At 41.9% G+C, this 24,412-nt stretch overlaps 1 protein-coding gene across 2 annotated transcripts in view; it reads left to right on the top strand.

The window, feature by feature from the left end:
* Window positions 1-24,412, top strand: part of sugt1 (SGT1 homolog, MIS12 kinetochore complex assembly cochaperone) — a 152,089-nt gene that overhangs the window by 98,853 nt on the left and 28,824 nt on the right. For both annotated transcript variants that reach the window (XM_078221689.1, XM_078221688.1), the window contains exon 10: window positions 7,117-7,224. In XM_078221689.1, the coding sequence (XP_078077815.1) occupies window positions 7,117-7,224 (108 nt within the window). The remainder of the gene's footprint in view (window positions 1-7,116; window positions 7,225-24,412) is intronic.

Raw genomic sequence — 24,412 nt, forward strand, 5'->3', positions numbered from 1 at the left:
TCCTCCCACAGTCCAAAGATGGACAGGTTAAGTGGATAGGCCATGCTAAATTGCCCTTAGTGTCTCAAGATGTGTAGAACATAGAACAGTACAGCACAGAACAGGCCCTTCGGCCCACGATGTTGTGCCAAGCTTTATCTGAAACCAAGATCAAGCTATCCCACTCCCTATCATCCTGGTGTGCTCCGTGTGCCTATCCAATAACTGCTTAAATGTTCCTAAAGTGTCTGACTCCACTATCCGTATTCACGGGGGAGGTGCCGGATGATTGGAGGGTGGCTCATGTTGTTCCGTTGTTTAAAAAAGGTTCCAAAAGAAATCCGGGAAATTATAGGCCAGTAAGTTTGAGGTCGGTGGTGGGCAAGTTATTGGAAGGTGTGATAAGGGATAGGATCTACAAATATTTGGATAGACAGGGACTTATTAGGAAGAGTCAGCATGGCTTTGTGCATGGTAGGTCATGTTTGACCAATCTATTGGAGTTTTTCGAGGAGGTTACCAAGAAAGTGGATGAAGGGAAGGCGGTGGATGTTGTCTACCTGGATTTCAGCAAGGCCTTTGACAAGGTCCCTCATGGGAGGTTAGTTAGGAAGGTTCAGTCGCCAGGTATACATGGGGAGGTAGTAAATTGGATTAGACACTGGCTCAATGGAAGAAGCCAGAGAGTGGCTGTGGAGGATTGCTTCTCTGAGTGGAGGCCTGTGACTAGTGGTGTGCCGCAGGGATCGGTGTTGGGTCCATTGTTGTTTGTCATCTATATCAATGATCTGGATGATAATGTGGTAAATTGGATCAGCAAGTTTGCTGATGATACAAAGATTGGAGGTGTAGTGGACAGTGAGGAAGGTTTTCAAAGCTTGCAGAGGGATTTGGACCAACTAGAAAAATGGGCTAAAAAATGGCAAATGGAATTTAACGCAGACAAGTGTGAGATATTGCACATTGGAAGGACAAACCAAAGGAGAACGTACAGGGTAAATGGTAGGACTCTGAAGAGTGCAGTTGAACAGAAGGATCTGGGAATACAGGTACAGAATTCCCTAAAAATGACGTCACAGGTGGATAGGGTCGTAAAGAGTGCCTTTGGTACATTGGCCTTTATAAATCGGAGTATCGAGTATAAAAGTAGGAGTGTTATGGTAAGGTTGTATAAGGCATTGGTGAGGCCGAATTTGGAGTATTGTGTACAGTTTTGGTCACCTAGTTACAGGAAGGATGTAAATAAGGTTGAAAGAGTTCAGAGAAGGTTCATAAGGATGTTGCCGGGACTTGAGAAGCTGAGTTACAGAGTGAGATTGAATAGGTTGGGGCTTTATTCCCTGGAGCGTAGAAGATTGAGGGGAAATTTGATAGAGGTGTATAAGATTTTGATGGGTATAGATAGAGTGAATGCAAGCAGGCTTTTTCCGCTGAGGCTAGGGGAGAAAAAAACCAGAGGGCATGGGTTAAGGGTGAAAGGAGAAAAGTTTAAAGGGAATATTAGGGGGGGGCTTCTTCACGCAGAGAGTAGTGGGAGTGTGGAATGCGCTGCCGGATAAAGTGGTAAATGCGGGGTCACTTTTAACATTTAAGATAAACTTGGATGGGTTCATGGATGAGAGGGGTGTGGAGGGATATGGACCAAGTGCAGGTCAGTGGGACTAGGCAAAAAATGGTTCGGCACAGACAAGAAGGGCCAAAAGGCCTGTTTCTGAGCTGTAATTTTCTATGGTTCTATCACTGCAGGCAGTCCATTCCACACCCCAACCACTCTCTGAGTAAAGAACCTACCTCGGACATCCTTCCTATATCTCCCACCATGAACCCTATAGTTATGCCCCCTTGTAATAGCTCTATCCACCCGAGGAAATAGTCTTTGAACGTTCACTCTATCTATCCCCTTCATCATTTTATAAACCTCTATTAAGTCTCCCCTCAACCTCCTCCGCTCCAGAGAGAACAGCCCTATCTCCCTCAACCTTTCCTCATAAGACCTACCCTCCAAGCCAGGCAGCATCCTGGTAAACCTCCTTTGCACTCTTTCCAGCGCTTCCACATCCTTCTTATAGTGAGGTGACCAGAACGGCGCACAATATTCCAAATGTGGTCTCAGCAAGGTCCTGTACAGTTGCAGCATAACCCCACGGCTCTTAAACTCCAACCCCCTGTTAATAAAAGCTAACACACAATAAGCCTTCTTCACAGCTCTATCCACTTGAGTGGCAACCTTCAGAGATCTGTGGATATGGACCCCAAGATCTCTCTGTTCCTCCAGTCTTCAGAACCCTACCTTTGACCCTGTAATCCACGTTTAAATTTATCCTACCAAAATGAATCACCTCACATTTATCAGGGTTAAACTCCATTTGCCATTTTTCAGCCCAGCTTTGCATCCTATCTATGTCTCTTTGCAGTCTACAACAGCCCTCCACCTCATCCACTACTCCACCAATCTTGGTGTCATCAGCAAATTTACTGATCCACCCTTCAGCTCCCTCCTCAAAGTCATTAATAGAAATCTCAAATAGCAGAGGACCAAGCACTGATCCCTGTGGCACTCTGCTAGCAGCCTGCCTCCAGTCTGGAAATTTTCCATCCACCACCACCCTCTGTCTTCGATCAGATAGCCAGTTACCTATCCAATCGGCCAACTTTCCCTCTATCCCACATCTCCTTACTTTCATCATAAGCCGACCATGGGGGACCTTATCAAACGCCTTACTAAAATCCATGTATATGACATCAACAACATCATCAATACACTTAGTTACCTCCTCAAAAAATTCAATCAAATTTGTGAGGCACGACTTGCCCTTCACGAATCCGTGCTGACTATCCCGGATTAATCCGCATCTTTCTAAATGGTCGTAAATCCCATCCCTAAAGACCTTTTCCATCCACTTACCAACCACCGAAGTAAGACTAACCGGTCTATAATTACCAGGGTCATTTCTATTCCCTTTCTTAAACAGAGGAACAATATTCGCCACTCTCCAGTCCTCTGGCACCATCCCCGTGGACAGTGAGGACCCAAAGATCAAAGCCAAAGGCTCTGCAATCTCATCCCTTGCCTCCCAAAGAATCCTCGGATATATTTCATCAGGCCCAGGGGACTTATCGACCTTCAGTTTATTCAAAACTGCTAGTGCATCCTCCCTCCGAACATCTACTTCCTCCAGCCTATTAGCCTGTAACACCTTCTCTTCCTCAAAAACATGGCCCCTCTCCTTGGTGAACACTGAAGAAAAGTATTCATTCATCACCTCTCCTATCTCTACTGACTCCATACACAAGTTCCCTCTACTGTCCTTGACCCGGGCCCTGACCTCACCCTGGTCATTCTTTTATTCCTCACATAAGAGTAAAAAGCTTTGGGGTTTTCCTTGATCCGACCCGCCAAGGACTTCTCATGCCCCCTCCTAGCTCTCCTAAGCCCCTTTTTCAGCTCATTCCTTGCTAACTTGTAACCCTCAATCGAGCCATCTGAACCTTGTTTCCTCATCCCTACATAAGCTTCCCTCTTCCTTTTTATAAGACATTCCACCTCTTTTGTGAACCATGGTTCCCTCACTCGGCCATTTCCTCCCTGCCTGACAGGGACATACCTATCAAGGACACCCAGTATTTGTTCCTTGAAAAAGTTCCACTTTTCATTAGTGCCTTTCCCTGACAGTTTCTGTTCCCATCTTATGCCCCCTAATTCTTGCCTAATCGCATCACAATTACCTCTCCCCCAATTATAAACATTGCCCTGCCGTATGGCCCTATCTCTCTCCATTGCAATAACAAAAGACACCGAATTGTGGTCACTGTCCCCAAAGTGCTCTCCCACAAGCAAATCTAACACTTGACCCGGTTCATTTCCCAGTACCAAATCAAATGTGGCCCCACCTCTTGTCGGCCTATCCACATATTGTGTCAGGAAACCCTCCTGCACACACTGCACAAAAACTGCCTCATCCGAACTATTCGACCTACAAAGGTTCCAATCAATATCTGGAAAGTTAAAGTCTCCCATGACAACTATCCTGTGACCCCCACACATATCCATAATCTGCTTAGCAATTTCTTCCTCCACATCTCTATTACTATTTGGGGGCCTATAGTAAACTCCTAACAACGTGACCGCTCCTTTCCTACTTCTAACTTCAGCCCATATTACCTCAGTATGCAGATCCCCCTCGAAGTGCCTTTCCGCAGCCGTTAAACTATCCTTGATTAACAATGCTACTCCTCCACCTCTTTTACCAGCTTCCCTACACTTACTGAAACATCTATACCCCGGAACAACCATCCCTGTCCTTGTTCTACCCATGTCTCTGTAATGGCCACGACATTGTAGTCCCAAGTACCAATCCACGTCCCAAGTTCATCTACCTTGTTCCAGATGCTCCTTGCATAGAAGTAGACACACTTCAACCCACCTTCCTGTCTACTGGTACACACCCTTGACCTTGATACCTCACTACCCTCAACACTGACTTCCGGACTACAACTCCTTTTCCCACCCCCCTGACAAATTAGTTTAAACCCCCCCTGAAGAGCCGTAGCAAATTTCCCTCCCAGGATATTGCTGCCCCTCTGGTTCAGGTGCAACCTGTCCTTTTTGTACAGATCCCACCTTCCCCAGAATGTGTTCCAATTATCCACGTAGCTGAAACCAACCCTGCAACCACATGTTTAACTGCACTCTCTCCCTGTTCCTCAACTTGCTATCATGTGGCGCCGGCAATGTACCAGAGATGACAACATGTTTTGTCTTGGCTCTCAGCTTCCAGCCCAGCTCCCTAAATTCCTGTTTTAAATCCCCGTCCCTTCTCTTACCTATGTCGTTGGTACCAATGTACCACTTGTGACTGTTCCCCCTCCCCCTTAAGAATCCGGAAAACACGGTCCGAGACGTCACGGACCCTGGCATCCGGTAGGCAACATACCATCCGTGGGTCTCTTTTGCTGCCACAGAACCTCCTATCTATCCCTCTAACTATCAAGTCCCCAATAACTATTGCCCTCCCGCTCTCCCCCTTACCCTCCCGAGCCACGGGGATGGACTCAGTGCTGGAGATCTGCTCACTGCGGCTCACCACTGGTATGTCGTCTCCCTCAACTGCATCCAAAGCGGAATACTTGTTGCTAAGGGGACCGACCACAGGGGATCCCTGCACTGACTGCTTCCTCCCAGCCCCTCTCACTGTCACCCATCTATTTTTCTTTCCTGGAGTAACTATATCCATGAAGCTTCTGTCTATGGCCACCTCTGCCTCCCTAATGATCCTAAGTTCACCCAACTCCAGCTCCAGTTCCCTAACACGGTTTTGGAGGAGCTGCAGATGGGTGCACTTCCCACAGGTGTAATCAGCAGGGACACTGACGGCGTCACTCACCTCAAACATAGTTTGAGTTAGGTGGATTAGCCATGGTAGATATGCAGGGCTATGGGAATATGGTAGGATGGTGAGAGTCTGGGTGAGATACTTGTTTGGAGAGTCGGTGCAATCTCAATGGGCTGAATTGCCTCCTTCTGCACTGTAGGATCTCTATGATCTATGCAACCTTCTTGCATGAACCAGGTTACTGCAGATATCGAAGTAAAATAAGGTCCATTTAAGTTAAAAGTTATTTTGTTAATCAATATAGAAATTTAGCAATTTAACATATTTGAACTTCAAGAATAATGTTTCTTTCAGATAACAATGCTATACAGAACCTAATTACAGCTTCAATATTGTTTTTAATAAGGAAATCTGATTTGTTTAAAGTTGTTTCACTTTATGTTGCCCTTCAGGAGTGCAACAAGTTTGGACTTACTCCAGTGTCAGTTAGAATTTTCTCACCTTTAGAGATACAATCAAGCTAGATCATTCAACTTCAGATGTTATTTTGAGACTGATATCTGCTTATAGTGATGTTGAACCAGTCGTTATCCTGATTGCACTGAATTACTCTTACTGTAGAAAGCTTGTTTTGCCAGCATCCAAGTGATAGTTTGAATTTTATGTTGCTGTGACAGTTATATTGAAAACCCAGCAAGGCTGGCTGTACTATCAATCTAAATTTATCAAGTTAGTAATTCCCCATAACCTTTATTTCCTTTAAATTTTGTTTCACAGTAGTTGTATTTACACTGCATTTGATCTACAGCATAAGTAATTTTTTTTTTGCATTTTTGGGTCATAACCAAATTAATTAGCAGAATTATTTGATTCATTAGATTTTAATTAATTTGAAAATTCATGTTGACTTGCATTCTGGCATGAGTTCAAAAAATTTAACATTGACGACCATTTTAGCTTCCAAATTTCTCTACTACTTGCATTTGAACTATGCTGCATCATAGGCAATTTTAATTCATACCATACAGCAGCACCTGGCTGGCTACAGTTAGTCATTTCAAAAACATACTCCTGTTCACATTCAATTTCTACCGTCCACTACTTTTAATTGGCTATTTTTAATGGCATCTGAGATGCCTCCTTGACTCAGCCAGGAGTCTGATCAATACAAATTGAGGATCCTTTGTTTCTTTCCGATCCAAGTGACATTTTAACTTTCAACTGAGCAAGGTAATTATTCCACTCAGTAAAACCTGTCAATTAAGAAGCAACAACACTAGAGAATAAGTTTTAAACTCCATTCAGACTCTGGAAGAGCACCCCTTCTGCAGGCCCACGGTTCAGTTTCAGGCTGGTGGTAACCCCCAGGATATTGATAGTGCGGGATTCAGTGATGGCATTGCCATTGAATGTCATGGGGAGATGATTAGATTCTCTCTAATTGGAGATGGTCATTGCCTGGCACTTGTGTGGATGTTACTTGCCACTGATCGGCCCAATCTGAATATTGTCCTGGTCTTGCTGCATGTGCTCAGTAGCTAAGTTGCAATTGATGCTGAACATTGCACAATCATCATTGAGCATCCTCACTTTTGACGTTTTGATGGAGGAGAAGTCATTGTCAAGCAGGTAAAGATGGTTGGGGCTAGGATTATAGATCTGTACATTTAAGAATAACCATGTTTAAGAATTAGCATGCTTGCATACATGTTGCACATTTTCTGCAGATTGTTGCCAAAGGGGAAGAAAACAGGATCAATTTGAGTCACAAAATGAATGAATGATTTGTCATTTATTTTTATAGGTGAATGCATCAGTGAAGCTTTCAGCAGAAAATCATTACAGTTTGAAACTCAACCTTCTCCATCCCATAGCGACTCAGTATTGTGCAGTCAAAGTTCTGGGAACAAAGGTATGCCTCAACAGGAATTGAATTAATTTTAAGTTCTGAATAGCGTGTAGAATTTTGTCAGACCATCAGAATGTCCCTATAAATTGGTAATTCCTATTATCCTGTTAAATATTATGTATGGACTTTTTTCTGTTTTCAGCTGAGGCATAAGTACAATTTGTCTTGCTTGTGGATTAGTATTACCAATACAGTCAGTGCTTATTAAGAGCAACTTTGAGGATTGAAATGGTAATCTGAAGCTGAAAAAAAATTGTTTCTATATCTAAAGTAGTCTAAATATTCATTGTACTACCAAGTCAGTTATGATTTCAATAGAGAATATGCTTAAGTTTAGTGTGCTTACAGTCAGTATGGTGGTTTAATATTCCTCCTATTTCACATACCATTAGTTAAAATACCACATCACCAGTGGGTAATTGACAGAATATTACGCTGTTAACCTTCCATCATCAATGTGTTGAGCCCTGTGATAATTGGTGTTGAGCTCTCTTTTAGTAGGAACTTTTTCAAAGCAAGGTAACTTTGAGGCCAAAAAACTGATATGTTGCTTTTTGAGCATGAGCTGCAGGGGCCTTGTGTTTCTGCCAGACTCTACTGAAATCTAATGCAGATACTGGGCGTGAGATGTCTTGCACCCAAGAGGTACAACTTTTTTAAGGGAACAGCTTGCTCTCCAGTTGCTCCCCAGCAACTACTTGTTCTAACTGTCACATATGAACACTCTTATAAAGTTCATGGGGAGCGGGCGGGTAAGTGGAACTAAACCACTATCAGATCAGTCATGATCTTATTGAATGGCGGGGCAGGCTCGAGGGGCTAGATGGCCTACTCCTGCTCCTATTTCTTATGTTCTTGTGTTCTTTTTACATCAGAATGTGAAAACATAATGGGCATATGGGTCAGGAAAACAATCAGCTGGGTTTGAAATGGGTTTTCTTTCCCTTGGCCCGTCTCTCAAAAATTATCGATAAATTTAATTGAATTATTCAATTTGACTGCTTGAAAAATTCTGAACTGCTCGGATAACCAACCTGCTGACTGTGACAGCCATTGAACTGGTCCTTTTGATTGAAAATATTAATCATTTTATTTGTGCTGCTGCAAGTCTCAGATACTTGTTGTTCGCTCCTTCTCGCACCCAGCTGCCTCTCGTGCCCTGACTCAGAACATTTTTCAGTAAATATTAGTTCAGGATGTTTAACGATGCAACAAATTGGTCAGACAGGTTGCTCAGTGGACTGACTGGCTGCAGTAACCTCTATGATGTTGATTAATGTAACCCCTTGACTGCGCTAAGAAACTTCAACACATGCAATTCTCATGGTTATAGCTACTAGTACTGAGTCCTCCTGTCAGCCTTTAATCAACCTTGAGATTTACATAGTGTTTAGTATGTCACTGTAGTTTCTGTGTCTGCATCTGGCATCAAAGCTACCCGTGGAGTTGCAATTCACATAGTTGTGTGCCAAGTTCAGTATCAGTAAAATCATTTTGTTTTCTGAATGCTGACAGAGAGTTGTGAAACTTGAATTTATTTAGACAGTGCTTTCCCAACAAATTTCGATCTCCAGTTGCAAAGATAGATCAGACTAAATATGTGAAATTATGGTCACAGAAGGAAAATGTAATTTTGGGGAGTATTCTCAAAGCCACCTCCCAGTGAATTTGAGGCATTATTCTTGAGATTTTTTCTCAGTACTATAGACACGTTGATTCTTTGCAGTAGTGAAGAGTAATTAGTATTTAATCAGTCTTAATATCAAGATGCTTTCTAAAAATCTCTCTCTTGCTTCCAAAGAAATTGATTCTTTTGCTTCAGTCAGAACCTTAATTGGTGCATATTCTAACCAATAAAGCCATATGACACCATCAATGTAGAGGGCTGATTGTGTCTGAACCATCCACATGAATGGAAGTAGACAATTTGTGCTTTACAACCTGTGTGCATTGACCTCTTAATTTCTGAATTAAAAATTGCACTGCTCCTGTTTATGGTGATGTACAGCTGGCAAATAGCATTTGAGATTTCAGTTTTTACTGTGGCTATATCTTAGGTTAACTGTTTTTTAAAAAAGCTAGACATGCATTTATATAGTGACTTTCACAACCTCAGGACATCCCTAATGGCTCATAATCAATGAAGTACTTTTTAAAAATTTCACTCTGTTAATGGGCGTCACAGGCAGTGCCAATATTTATTGTCGATACTTAGTTGCCCTTGAGAAAATGGTCAAATTTCTTGGACTACAGCAGTCCATGTTGTGAAGGTGTTCTCACAATGCTATTAGATAGAAAGTTACAGGACTATGAGCCAGCAACAATGAAGAAATAGCATCATATTTCCATGTGATGGAAAGTGAATTTGGAGGTAATATTGTTAGCATGGAACTGCTGTCCTTGTCCAAGGTAGTGGAGTCATGGGTTTGAAAGGTACTGCTAAAAGAAGGCTAGGTGAGTTTTTGTCATACACCCTATGGGTAATACACACTGCAATCCATATACGCTTGTAGTGAAGGAAGTGGTTACTTCAGGTAATGGAAGCACTAATGATAAATCAGCCTGCTTTGTCGCAGTTAGTGCAGATGTGACTGCACCCATCTAGGCAGGTGGAAGTGTATTCCATCACACTGACTTGTTGGTGAAGGCAGTAGAAAAAGTTTTAGAAGTCTGGAGATGAGTGATTCATCACAGAATGACAAACTTCTGACTTGCTACTTGCTGCAGCTGTCTTGATGTTTATCTAGCTGGTCTAGTTGGATTTTAATCAGTGATCTCTCCCACAAATCATAGAATCTCTACAGTGCAGAAAGAGGTAATTTGGTCAATTGAGCCTGCACCCACTCTCCAAAAGTGCATCCCAACTAGGCCCGTCCCTAGGCACCATCCTCATAACGCTGCGCCAATCCACCCAACCCGTAAGGGGCAATTTAGCATGCACAATCCATCCAACCTGCACATCTTTGGACTGTGGGAGGAAACCGGAGCATCCAAAGGAAACCCAAGGAGACATGAGGAGAACGTATAAACTCCACAAAGTTGATGGTGGTGATTACATCAAATGTACATGATTAAACTCATGTGTTGATGTTCATTGCCTAGTACTTGTGTGGTGTAAATGTTACTTGCCACTTATCAACCCAACTCTGGATGTTGTCCCGATTTTGCTACATGCACTGGTACCTGCTGAGAGGCGGTCCCTCAATGATATCTGAGGGCTAAGATAGTTGTCTTCCAACAACTGCAGCTATTGTCTTTTGTGCAGCTATGACTCTAGCCACTGAAGAAATTTCCACTCCTCATCATTGACTTGAGTTTTATCTGGGCTTCATATTGCTATCTCAGTCAATTGCTGCCATGATGGTAGGATAGTCACTCTTACCTCACCAAAAATTCAGCTGTTTTGTGTATCTTTAGACTAAGGCTGGAATATGGTCTGGAGCTGACTAGTCCTGGCAGAATCAAAAATGAACAGGGGTGAGTGGGTTATTTGAGAGTAAATGCTGCTTGATAACACTTCTGCCAACTCTATTGGCTGCTTTGATGATTGAGAGCAGGCTGATAATTGAGATTAATTTCAAATCATACCAACTCAGAGCACTCTCTTGTATCTACTTCCTGACCACTGTTTTCTTATTTATTTTAATCAAATTCTAGTCATTTTCATACTACTGCTTTACTTGTTACACACCTTTGAAATTTGTCAACAGATTTGCTTATCCGTCGTCTCATTATTTGCAGGTGTGTTTATACCATCAATGTAATGGCCATGATTCTTCCATCCTACCATGCTAAAAAATTAGCGCAGCGGGCTGGGAGAATCTTGTGGTGGACGATGCGCGGGATTCGCCCCGATAGCGTCTCCCAGTGCCGGATTTCCGGCGGCGTCTGCTCCGCGCCTGAAACCAGCTGGTAGGCGCAGAAATCATTTAAACACTTATTTGAATATGTTTTAAATGTGATTAGTGGGCCCGGGACTGAAGCATCTCTTTCCCCCCCACCCCACTGCCAGAGTGGTTCACTCCAGTCGCATTTAGAGTGGCCCAACCCCGCTGGAATGAGGTGGGGGGAAGGGGGCAATTGGAGCACCCCAGAAGGTTGGGCGGTGGGGGAATGGTGTCCTCTGTGCTTTGCCAAGCTGGCAGTGTCAGCCTGTGCCTCCTGGCACTGCGCAAAGGACAGTGCCAATGCCCTGAGAGCACCTTGGTACTGTCTATCAGGCATGGGTCAGCCGGCTGGGAGGGGTTGGCACCGTGGGGTGAAGGGGTGGGGGGATCTGGAGATCGTGGAAAGCCAGGAAAGGGGAGGGAGCTGGCCCCAGAATGGTCAGGGAGCCATCCAAAGGGCCAGCGTTGTGTGGGTCACAAGGCTAGCTAGCAATTGGGAGGCCAGCAGTGGAATAGACCCCGCCCCCTGAAACTTAATGATATTCAAGCTGGTGGCCTCTGCAGTGCACAGAGTGTGGGAGATTGTTCTCTGAGCTCCCACTGGAAAAAATAGCGTGAATTACTCCAGTTTTCACACGAATTCGGTACAGAATTTCTTTGGGAGAATTCCAGCCAGCAACTCTTCACTGTCCTTCAACTTAAACCTAGTACCGAATTCTAAAACCATCAACTCCATCTGTTCTATTTAAAACAGTATCAACTTCCTTATCAATCCTGCCACATCCCCTTGTCTCTATCATTCTTAAATACTTGTTAACCAGGAATATTAAAAGTTCATCCCTAGTCTTATTTGAACCATGTCTTTGATTTTGTTGGCATCCTTCCATTAACGAGAGGTGATGGACATGCTGCAAGCAATCCATTTGGATGGGAATCTTCATTCCTTGCACCTTTACTGATGACTGAAACCAATCCTTGAGAGACAGGTTCTACTACAAGTGAAGCATATGAAGCTGCAAAGTGACATTGTGGGTTGTTGTTTTCAACTTCACTGCCTGTTGCCAAGTTTCTGTTAGCCACTGGTCATCTGCATGCCAACCCACACAAATTGTTGCCATTTCCCTCTTTCCACAGCTGGTGACTCCCAGTGCAATAGTTTGTTTAGGGCCTTTGTGTTGCCCTTGTAACTGACTTTGAAACAGAGCCTTGGGCATTCCACTGGTCACTTGGCTGTGGCTACCTCCACTATATATTCCATCTGCCATGTTTTTGCCCACTCACTCAACCTGTCTGTATCCTTCTCTAGACACTTTGTGTCACTGTCACCACTTGGAAACTTGGCAATAATACATTCACTTCCCTAATCCAAGTCATTTATGTATCTAAATAATTGTGGCCTCAGCACTGATCCTTAGGGCACTTCATCAGTTACAGGTTGCCATCCTGCAGATGACCCTCTTATCCCAACTCTGTCTTCCATCAGTTTGCTGATCCTCTATCAATGGTAATATGCCACCTTCAACACCACGCCTTTTGTGTGGTACCTTACTATTTTTGGAAATTCAAGTATTTTGCACCTATTAGTTCCCCTTTATCTAGCCTTCTCACTACCACCTCATAAAATTTTAATAAATTTGTCAGGCATGATTTTCCCTTCATGAAGCCATGTTAACTCTGCTTGATTATGTTATGTATTTCTAAATGCTCTGCTATGGCACAGTGGCTAGCACTGCTGCCTCACAGTGCCAGGAACTCGGGTTCGATTCCTGGCTTGGATCACTATCTGTGTGGAGTTTGCACATTCTCCCCATGTTTGCTTGGGTTTCCTCCGGGTGCTCCGGTTTCCTCCCACAGTCCGAAAGGCGTGCTGGTTAGGTGCATCGGCCATGCTAAATTCTCTGTCAGTGTACCCGAACAGGCGCTCGAGTGTGGCGACTAGGGGATTTTCACAGTAACCTCATTGCAGTGTTGATGTAAGCTTTCATGTGACTAATAAATAAACTTTAAAACTTTTATTACATCCTTTATCATGGACACTAACATTTTCCCAAAAACAGATGTAAAGCTAACTGACCTGTTTCTGTCTCCCTCCCCTTTTGAGTAAGAATGTTACGTTGGCAGTTTTCCAATTCTCTGGGACTCATCCAAAACTTAAGGATTCTTGGAAAATTACTACCAGTGCATCCACTAGCTCAATAACTGCTTCCTTTAATATCCAAAGATGAAACTAACTCATCAAGTCCAGGGACTTATTGGCCTTTGTCCCCATTAGTTTCTCCAATACTTTTTCTAGTGATGGTTATTGTATTTATTTCCATTCGTCCCCACCTTATTAGTACTTTTGAAATGCTATTTATGTCTTCTGCCATCAAGGTTGACACCAAATATTTAATTAATTCCTCTGCCATTTCCTGATTGCTGATTATTATTTCCCCAGTCTCATTCTCAAAGGGGCCTATGTTCACTTTGGCCTCTCTCTTCCTTTTTATACATTTAAAGAATTTATTACTGTCTGTCTTTATATTGCTTAATAGTTTACTCTCATTTTTGTGGCGTGGCAATTTCAACACCATCCTTATGCCGTTCATGGTCAATCAGGGTTGTGTTATAATCTTGATAGAGACCAGGAACCTTTTTTTAAAAAATTGAATTTACTGAAAAAAATGAAGCCACACGTTTCCACAGATTAAAATAAAATTGGTAACGCAAACTCTAAATACCACCTTAGGTACTCTCCAATACACTAAAACCCAGAATGACCATTTGTTGAACATGAACTCAAAGGCAAATTGGAGTTGATTATAAAGAATAAATTGCATATTAAATGACAGGTGCAAATAAGACCGATCTTGCAAATTGGCTCAACAGTCTACTCGGCATATAGGCCATCAAGCACAATCACAATCAATCTTTCAAAACTCTTGCTTGCAAAGAGTTTCAGCTCCTCATCTAGGATGTAGCCTGATTCCCAGCTGACAACAGCATACAACCAACCCAAGTTCCATGGTATGGACATCACCAAAAATGGCACATGTCTGTAAAATCCCTGATACGCTTTGATTGGCATAGATCCACCAATGTTATCTTCAGGGTACAGAAATATCTGCAGCAGCTGTGTATTTGCTCATTCTCAGTTTCCAGATTTGTCACCTTCAGATTACCTTTGCTGCACCATTGGACTCATCAATTTGCATAGAACTCTAATAGCCCCGTTTGCTTTTGTATAACTTCAACAAGAAGTTTTGGCTTCCAACCTCTGTTTAGTCTTAATTTCCTTAATACCGTTCCAATTTCACAAAGATCGGAAGTAACTCTGTGAAACTGACCTGAAAGACTGGCTTAAGATGATCAAAACTTTAAGCTGATGATTCCAATTTTTTTAAAAACTGCTGGTCTTTCAGGTCTGAAGCTCAGTTTGAATGCTGTTTGCAGCAACAAGATGTGGAGATGCCGGCGTTGGACTAGGGTAAGCACAGTAAAAGGTCTCACAGCACCAGATTAAAGTCCAACAGGTTTATTTGGCAGCACAAGCTTTCGGAGTCTCGCTCCTTCAGGTGAGTGAGGAGTTCTGTTCACAAACAGGGCATATACAGACACAAACTCAATTTACAAGATAATGGTTGGAATGCGAGTCTTTACAGGTAATCAAGCCTTAAAGGTACAGACAATGTGAGTGGATAGAGGGCCATGCACAAGTTAAAGAGGTGTATATTGTCTCCAGCCAGTGAGTGAGATTTTGCAAGCCCAGGTAAGTCGTGGGGGTTACACGTAGTGTGACATGAACCCAAGATCTTGGTTGAGGCCGTCCTCATGTATGCGGAACTTGGCTATCAGTTTCTGCTCAGCGATTCTGCGTTGTTGTGTGTCGTGAAGGCCGCCTTGGAGAATGCTTACCCGAAGATCAGAGGCTGAATGCCCGTGACTGCTGAAGTGTTCCCCGACTGGAAGGGAACACTCCTGCCTGGTGATTGTCGAGCAGTGTTCATTCATCCGTTGTTGTAGCGTCTGCATGGTCTCCCCAATGTACCATGGTGTCGTGGTCACTGTTCTCCTGAAGGCTGTCCGCAGCAAACTACCCAGCCTTCAGGAGAAAAGTGACAACGACACCACACAACCCTGCCACAGCAACCTCTGCAAGACGTGCTGGATCATCAACACGGATGCCATCATCTCACGTGAGAACACCATCCACCAGGTACATGGTACATACTCTTGCGACTCGGCCAATGTTGTCTACCTGATACGCTGCAGGAAAGGGAGACCATGCAGACGCTACGACAACGGATGAATGAACACCGCTCGACAATCACCAGGCAGGAGTGTTCCCTTCCAGTCGGGGAACACTTCAGCAGTCACGGACATTCAGCCTCTGATCTTCGGGTAAGCGTTCTCCAAGGCGGCCTTCATGACAACGCAGAATCGCTGAGCAGAAACTGATAGCCAAGTTCCGCACACATGAGAGCGGCCTCAACCGGAATCTTGGGTTCATGTCACACTATCTGTAACCCCCACGACTTGCCTGGGCTTGCAAAATCTCTCTAACTGACCTGGCTGGAGACAATACACATTGCTTTAACCTGTGCTTAACCCTCTCTCCACTCACATTGTCTGTACCTTTAAGACTTGATTACCTGTAAAGACTCACATTCCAACCATTATCTTGTAAATTGAGTTTGTGTCTGTATATGCCCTGTTTGTGAACACAACTCCTCACTCACCTGAAGAAGGAGCAAGACTCCGAAACCTTGTGCTGCCAAATAAACCTGTTGGACTTTAACCTGGTGTTGTGAGACTTCTTACTGCAACACCAAGCCCAGGGCCTATTAGTTTGGCATTGTCTGCACCCTCTTTTCCCCAGCCCTGTTCCCAACTAGATGGTATTTGCTACCAAATAAATAATGGTATTTGCTACCAAATAAACCTGTTGGACTTTAACCTGGTGTTGTTAAAACTCTTACTGTGTTCACCCCAGTCCAACGCCGGCATCTCCACATCCCAACTAGATGTGGCAGGAGAGAAATCTTTGCACTTGTTAAATTTACTCTTCAACACAGTATTTGCATTTTAGCAAATGTAGGCACAAAATAATTTCAAAGGTAAGCATGTTATCCTGACATAGCTTATAGTATGAAGAAAATGTAAGATCACTGTGATGGTGGGATGATGGTTAGAGGTTTGTGTGTTCAGTGGAAACTCTTTCTTCGTACCATGAAGTTATAGTATCAGAGACTTTGTTGCTAACTTGGAATGGGACAAAGGGAATGTAAATGAGGATAGAGAAGGCTGAGAAGATGTTAAAACTGTCCAAGTGATCAGAATGTATGAATGGCAGAACAGAGGTACTGATGGTATTAGGGACTGCCTGGGGTGGGGATTATGGCAGTTTCCTTGAAGGGGACGAGGAGGAGAGCTGGAATGGAGAGATGGAAAAATGGAAGTGAGAAAGAAGGATGATGAATGAGATGAAACAAAATGAAATAAAATAAATGGAAATGGGCTTTTATCTTTTATCTTAATTCTAAAGAATTGTTTTTTTTTATTTTCACCATTTGGTGATTTGAGCTTGTTTGTACTTTTTTATGAAGGATGTTTTTGAATGAAGGATGAAAAAGATCCTACAAGAGAAGTATTTTCTCCATCCCTTGCCTTCACTGACAATTCAGATATGCAGCGTCCTTCACACTAGATTTGATAAATGCATAAATAGTTTTGTGGCATTTGTACTTGTAATAAGACATGCATTCCTTGGAAGGCTCTGTTGATCAGATGTTGTAACTTTGAAACCGTATTTGCATGTGTAGATGGGATTTCAGGTCGAGTTCAGCAGGCATGAACCACCAAGGGAAATGTCAATTCTACTGCTTTTGAAATTGCTAGGCATGCATCATACCTATCCTGTCTATTGGTATCATTATGATTGAATAGATTGGGTTTTCTTTTCGCTACTATAGTTTAATCAAACGCTATAAAATGAAACGCTAAAGCTCTTAATGTATAAGCAGCTTGCATCATTTTTTTAAAAAGTTGATCATTAAGTAGTGTGTGAAATTGTATGGATGTTCACAGTATTAAATACTTTGTTTTTATTCATTTAGTTATGATTATGTATGTGACATTTTAGCATTAAAATCCCCTGCAGTTAATAAAGGCTATATTCCATGCGGTGAATGTCAGAGATATTCAGGTTAAAGAAATAGGTCAGTTGTGAAATTTATTACAAAGCCCCTAATTAAACATGCTGCTTGATAATTATTGTAAATGGTACCATTAGCCGAGTTCAAATTCTTCAGTAATTGTTGAATTCTGCCAACAGAATGAACACTAAGTTTTTTTTTTGCTGAAGTAGTTTTTAATGTTCTCAAGAAAGTCAAATTTGACTTTCATTTTAAAATACATGTGTTAAAACTGTCAGCCTAATCAGTTGCATTTTAGACATAATGGCTGAAATCTTCCGGCTGTTCATACCAGAGGGACCCTGCCAATTTCGAGCCACCTTTGTGGTGGGGTGCATAGAAAATCCTGTCCAAAGTTTTGCAGTTTTGAAGTGTGAAAAATGACATCCTTATAACTTGTCAACTTGTAAAAATGTATGCATGTCATTGTGAAATGTAATATTTTTCTTTTGTTACTACAAGGGTAGATATAATTCTGTCAAAAGTAAAGATGTTTTTGCCATAAGTTTTTAAATGATGAATTCACAATGAAAATGATTTCTTCTACCAAAATAACTTGTCAATTCACTATAGTATTTTCACAGTTATGAAACAATCCTGTGTTCTGAAAAGGTGTAGAAAAATAACTGGTATTTAAACAGTCATTTTTAATATAATCGTGTAAATTATGTAGGGTAGGAAAGCACTCCAGTATATTTTTCTCATTGTTGAAAATACCTTGTGTACATTGTTTAAAGCTATATATAGTGGCAGCTTCAGCAACAGTGGAGAGTCTCTCCTCAGGATCTTTCGGTTGGTAAGATAAGGCACTGTATATTCAGTACTATAACACTCAAGATTTTTTTTTGTTCATGAGATGAGCATCATTGGCTAGGCTAATTGCCCTTGATAAGGTGGTGGTGAGCTGCTGCCTTTTACTGCTGCAATCCATCTTAGGTCGGTACACCCGCAGTCCTTTTAGGAAGGGAGTTGCCACAGTGCATCTTATACAGTATATGATGCACACTACTGGTGGTGGAGAGTGTGAATGTTCAAGGTGGTGGATGGGGCGATGATCAAGCAGCCAGCTTTTTATTGGATGTTTTCAGGCCTCTTGAATATTGTTGGAGCTGTACTCGCTTAAGCAATTAGGGAGTGTTCCTTTATCCCCCTAACGTGCCTTATAAATAGTGGACAGGCTTTGTGGAGACAGGAGATAAATTGTTCCAGGATTCCCATCCTCTCCTCACTTTTCACTCCTTCCAGCTTGTCGCAGGGCAAAACTGTCCGACTGCTTACAGATTTTGTTCCCTTCAAGTGACCAGACAAGAATTTCGGAGTTTTAAAATCAGCTTTTATTACAAGCTATTGTTAAAATCATAGAATCCCGACAGTGCAGAAGGCAGCCATTCGATCCATCGAGTCTGCACTGACAACAATCACACCCCAGGCCCTATCCTCACAACCCCACACATTTACCCCACTAATCCCTCTAACCTACACATCCCGAGACACTAAGGGGCAATTTAGCATGGCTGATCCATCTAACCCGCACGTCTTTGGACTGTGGGAGGAAACCGGAGCACCTGGAGGAAACCACGCAGACATGGCTCCCAGTATGCCAGCCAATGGTGCTGAGGAACGTAGAAACTAATATATCCTCAGGAATCTTGTTTGCTCGAATGTAATACTGAAATCTTTCTGCATAGGACTTCCAATTCTCGGGTTCTTCCTCGAATTGCCTAGTGGCATAAAATTTTCCTGTCATTTTACAAGGGTACTGAGACCTGCTCAGCAAAGCTCCTTCAGAAGCTTCCCTCAATCTCAATGGTTTAGTTTATTTTTCAGATCGTAATATGAGCCAACTGCAGCAGCTTTTCTTGGATTTAGTGCAATGTACAGAATCTTTATATCTGTTTCACTCTACCTCTGTGCCTCATCTAAATGTACCTGTGGTTGCCGTTTTTAATTTTTGGTATGGACTTTCTCTTTTCTGTCTACTAACCTTACCAATCCAATGCCAGGTGCACTCGGCTGACATTCTGCTGATTTTGTCCCACATTGATAGTCTTGAAGTTTCCTGTTGGTAAGTGCAGCTCTGATCTTTTCCTCCTTTTACTCGAAAAGAGTTTTATCCGCTCCTCATTGCCAGTATTTCTTTACCGTTATATACTACACTTGTTGGATAAAAGAACATAAAGTGATAGCACGTAATGTTGGGTGAAAACAACAACACGCGATTATTGATAAACTGTTGACCGTACAGAGGTTTGATTTAGATTAGACAAAAGCCCATGAAGTAGCCAATGACATCACTAACTATATGCATGACTAGACTCTAAGTGACAGCACAACAACAGCCCCAAATTATAACAGTTTTTCCCCAAATTCCTATTTACTCCAGTTTACTCCTAAGGCTCCTTGATGCTGCCGACAATCAAATGCTGCCTTGATAATGAGAACATTTATTCTTTTCTCACCTCTGGACCTCAGCTAGTTTGTCTATGTTTGGACCAAAGCTGTAAAGAGGTCAGGATGTGAGTGGCCATGGTGGAACCCAAACTAAACGTCATTGAGCAGGTTATTGCAAACTAAGAGAGAACAATGAGAGCACTATTGACAATTTTAAGTTTCTAATTTGAGGAACCATTAGATGTAGTCTATGCTCATAAATATAAATCTTTTATACGCGGAAGAAAACTCTCTATTCTGAGCAGCATCAAAATAATATTAATAACAATAATCGGGTATATTTTTTGCTGTAATTGACCGATATGACTGCATATATTATTCCGTGTTTGTGTGGGCTCAAAGCAAAAATAATCAATCAAAATATTGAAGTACAGTAAATGTATGATATCGATGCTAGCACCAGTACAAATATGAAGCAACAAATAGAAAATATTAGAAATGATCAGTGAAAGGAAAGTATAGAGACAAGGAAAGTTGGTGGTAGTTGGAGGTGGCAAGAACAAAAAAAAAAGAGTGCATCTGCATTCTAGCGTATTACAGACATTTTTTTTTGTTCTTTCCCTTCCCCTTACTTGCTTAATGCCTATTACCTGTTATCCATTGTCATAGAAACCCTACAGTGCAGAAACAGGCCATTCGGCCCATCAAGTCTGCAGCGAACACAATCCCACCCAGGCCCTACTCCCATATCCCTACACATTTACCCGCTAATCCCTCTAACCTACGCACCTCAGGACACTAAGGGGCAATTTTAGCATGGCCAATCAACCTAACCTGCACATCTTTGGACTGTGGGAGGAAACCGGAGCACCCGGAGGAAACCCACGCAGACACGAGGAGAACATATACTGTCTTATGTCTTGCACCTCTGTGAATTAATTGATCTGCACAAAAGTCTTTGTGCACAAGCTCACCCACGTGGGCCCAAATGTTCACTTATCCGCAGTTTTAAAAATGGAAATCACCCTTAAAAACAAATAATGTTTTTTAAAAAAGGATGGTGATATGACGAATTTCCTGCTGTAGAAAGTACACATTGCACTTGTGTCATCTGCTGTTGTTTGCACATGGGTGTTCCTTGTTGCTGTGATTTAATTCCTGATCACAGTCCACCTCCACTCTCAAGTACTGTAAATTTGAAAAGCTTTACATTTTTCCTGTTTGCTTGTTTTATTAAACAATTTCTCTAGTCGTTACTTTGAATTTATTTAAAACATATCCAATTGACTCCCTTTATAAAGCTCATTTGTTCGCTCATTTATTTAAAAGCTCATTTATTTAAAACATATCCAATTGACTCCCTTTATAAAGCTCATTTGTTCGCGATTTCACCATTTGTTCGGCTTTGATTTAATTTATTATTGTCATGTGTATTGGTATGCAGTGAAAAGTATTGTTTCTTGCACATCATACAGACAAAGCATACTGTTCACAGAGAAGGAAAGGAGAGGGTGCAGAATGTAGTGTTACAGTCATAGCTAGGGTCTAGAGAAAGATCAACTCAATATATGGTAGGTCCATTCAAAAGTCTGATGGCAGCAGGGAAGAAGCTGTTCTTGAATCAGCTGATACGTGACCTCAGACTTTTGTATCTTTTTCCCGACAGAAGAAGGTGGTATGTCTGGGGTGTGTGGGGTCCTTGGTTATGTTGACTGCTTTTCCGAGGCAGCAGGAAGTGTAGACCAAGTCAATGGATAGGAGGCTGGTTTGCGTGATGGACTAGGCTTCACTTACAACCGACGCTTTGCAATTTCTTGTGGTCTTGGTCATGGGAATGTAACCTCGGGAACGGCAGGCCTTCATTGTACACCATTAACCTTTTCCACCTGATAATAGTTCATCAACCTGAAAGTTTAACTCTGTTTCCTTTCCCACGATGCTTCCTGACCTGTGAAGTATTTCCAGCATCTTCTGGTTTTGTTTCAGATTTCTGTTTTTTGCTTTTGTATACACTGAGAACATTTGCCCTTTCGAAATTGATTTTCTCAAGTGGGGGGAAATTATGCACACAGATGAGTGCTATTTAAGCTTCACCAGAGCAAGAATTTGAGTTCAAATTTGTGGCCGGTTGGCAAAACACTTAACTAGCTAATCCAGCGTGAAACATCCTTTTAAAATGTTTAAGCTTTAACTCTATCTAAAGGTTTTTGAGATTTCTTCTGTGTTCCAAAATAGAATTAAGATGAGATAAAGATAAGTTGAAGTTTACAATTTTTGCTTACTGCAATTCATTAGTCATCAAGAAAAATACCTAATTATGTGATTGCAAAGGGAGATATCACCCTGTCAGACTTTTTAAAATTCATTGTGGGACATGGGCATCGTTGGCTGACCAGCATTTATTGCCCATCCCTAGTTGCCCGAGGGCATTTGAGAGTCAACCACATTGCTGTGGCTCTGGAATCACATGTAGACCAGACCAGGTAAGGACGGCAGATTTCCTTCCCTAAAGGACATTAGTGAACCAGGTGGCTTTTTCTGACAATCGACAATGGTTTCATGGTCATGGGTAGATTCTAATTCAAGATTTTTTTTTGCTGAATTCAAATTCCACCATCTGCCGTGGCGGGATTCGAACCCAAGTCTCCAGAACATTTGCTGAGTTTTTGGATTAATAATCTAGCAATAAGACCACTAGGCCATGGCCTCCCAATATGCTCTTGTTTAATCAAGATTTGCAGCAGTTTAAATAGTTAAAGGAAAAATTGATTATAGGTAAGAAAAATGAACGATTATTGACATTTGTACTGCTTTGCAAATTATTAGCTGCAGAGTTAAAACTCGAGGTTGTTGGCAGATGGTGCATTAGATTGAAATGTAATGTAATGCAGCAGCTTTTCCTGCCGTTTGTATGTCCAAAGCCAACTTACACAAAGGTGGTCTGTTCAAAGGTCTAAATGGTTCCCTAGGTTAGGCTGGCAAGTACAAGTAGCAACATTTAAGTATGCATGCACACAATATAAAATACATTTATACCAAGACTAGTAGAGAAATTGGAAATTGAATGCAATTCAATTTTTCTTTGTTTTAGTTTTAATGTGTGCCCTGATTGTGATGGGAAGCAACAAAATAAATATACATCTCTGACAGCCTGTCTACTTTATAAAATTATTTTTTCTCTTTTTCAAAATGGCAATTGCTGGGCTGATAAAATGGCTCCTGCTGATTGCATGCTGGTTTCTGAAAGTTTCTAAGCAGTTTGAAAGTGAAAAAAGACTACCTTCTCTCAACTCCTGGGATGTAACACTACTTGTATGCATAAACATTCCAGCCAAGCCAACACAATGGTTTCGCAGACAAGATGTCTGTCCTGGCTAGTTATGGACAAAGGCTGACGTTTGTGACTCCCAATAGCCAATGTGGTGTTAATGGCCTGTCCATTACCTGATCCAAATGGGTTTCAAACAGGGACCTTGTTAGCTGAATGATTCAACCCATAATCATATTGTCACATGACCAAGAATTGAACTATCTGAATTCCTTGAATTAGTTATGTTTAGGATCTTATAGTCAGTTTTCAGTTTGACCTCTGAAGAGAACAGTAAATCCAGGCAAACAGCCTGTCGCTGTCTACCATCTTAACATCGAACTGGTAGCAACAGAAGGAGCTCTGTCCAGGTACAATTCATCTACACTGTGAGCTCCTGGAACTTTGAAACAAGGGCCTTCAAGCCTAATTCAGTTCCTTACACCTTCACCCCTCGTGCTAATCTCACTTCTGGAAAGACAGATCACCCTGCAACAATTAAGAAACCTACCCTCCGAAGAAATTTTCCATTAGACTTTTGATTCTGGACTCGCATAAAACCATAACTTGTATTTTATTGTGTCTTGGCCCTGTACCCCTTTCTCTCCCTTACTCCCCTTTCTCTCCCTGACTCCTTTTTTTATTGTACAAGTGCGAAAAGGGGGCAAATGTTGCAAATCCCCTTTCTGCATGTTGTATGTGTGTGAATTAAACCAACCCCTTTTATTGTTTTCTTATCTCAAGTTTACTGTGCAAGTTTTTCGTAGAGGATTGGAACACTCCAAATTTAAGGGTTTGGGAAAATCAAAAAGTCAAATGACACTTTTCTGTTTACGGGCAGGTAATGAAAGGAGAAATTAGGGCTGCTTAAATTAATTGCCCTCCTGTCTGTAAAATGTGTAGTTTTCCCTTGTCTGGTGATACATTATTTCGCAAGTTCAAGTTGAAATACACAGTAAATTTTGATCAAAACAGAAAATGCTAGAAAATTTCAGCAGATCTGTGGAGAGAGAATAGAGCTAATGTTTCGAGTCTGGATGACCCTTCATCAGAACTGAAGACAATTGAAAATACGGTGATATTTATATTAGGATGAGGCAGGGAAATTAATTTCATTTTATCTTATTTTTGTGTGTGCGCACGCTTCATTTCTTCCATCATTTCATTTTTCCACCACTTTTTAATTTTGCTTTCCATCCTTTTCAACCCAATACGGTCGCCCCAACCTCACTTCACCAGGGCCATGTGTTACATGTCTCAGGTTGTCCTTTGACACTCTGTTTACCTTTGCTCTGCCATTTACACCTTCTGATCTTTTAGTGGATTGCTATCAGCACCCTTAGCCATGATCATCACCATTTACTTTCCTTTTGTCTATGACATCTTTGTCAATCCTCCCCCCCCCCCTCACTCTAACAGTATAAATATCACCC

The sequence above is a fragment of the Mustelus asterias genome, chromosome 10 (assembly GCF_964213995.1).
Source record: "Mustelus asterias chromosome 10, sMusAst1.hap1.1, whole genome shotgun sequence".
NCBI classification, from domain to species: Eukaryota; Metazoa; Chordata; class Chondrichthyes; order Carcharhiniformes; family Triakidae; genus Mustelus; species Mustelus asterias.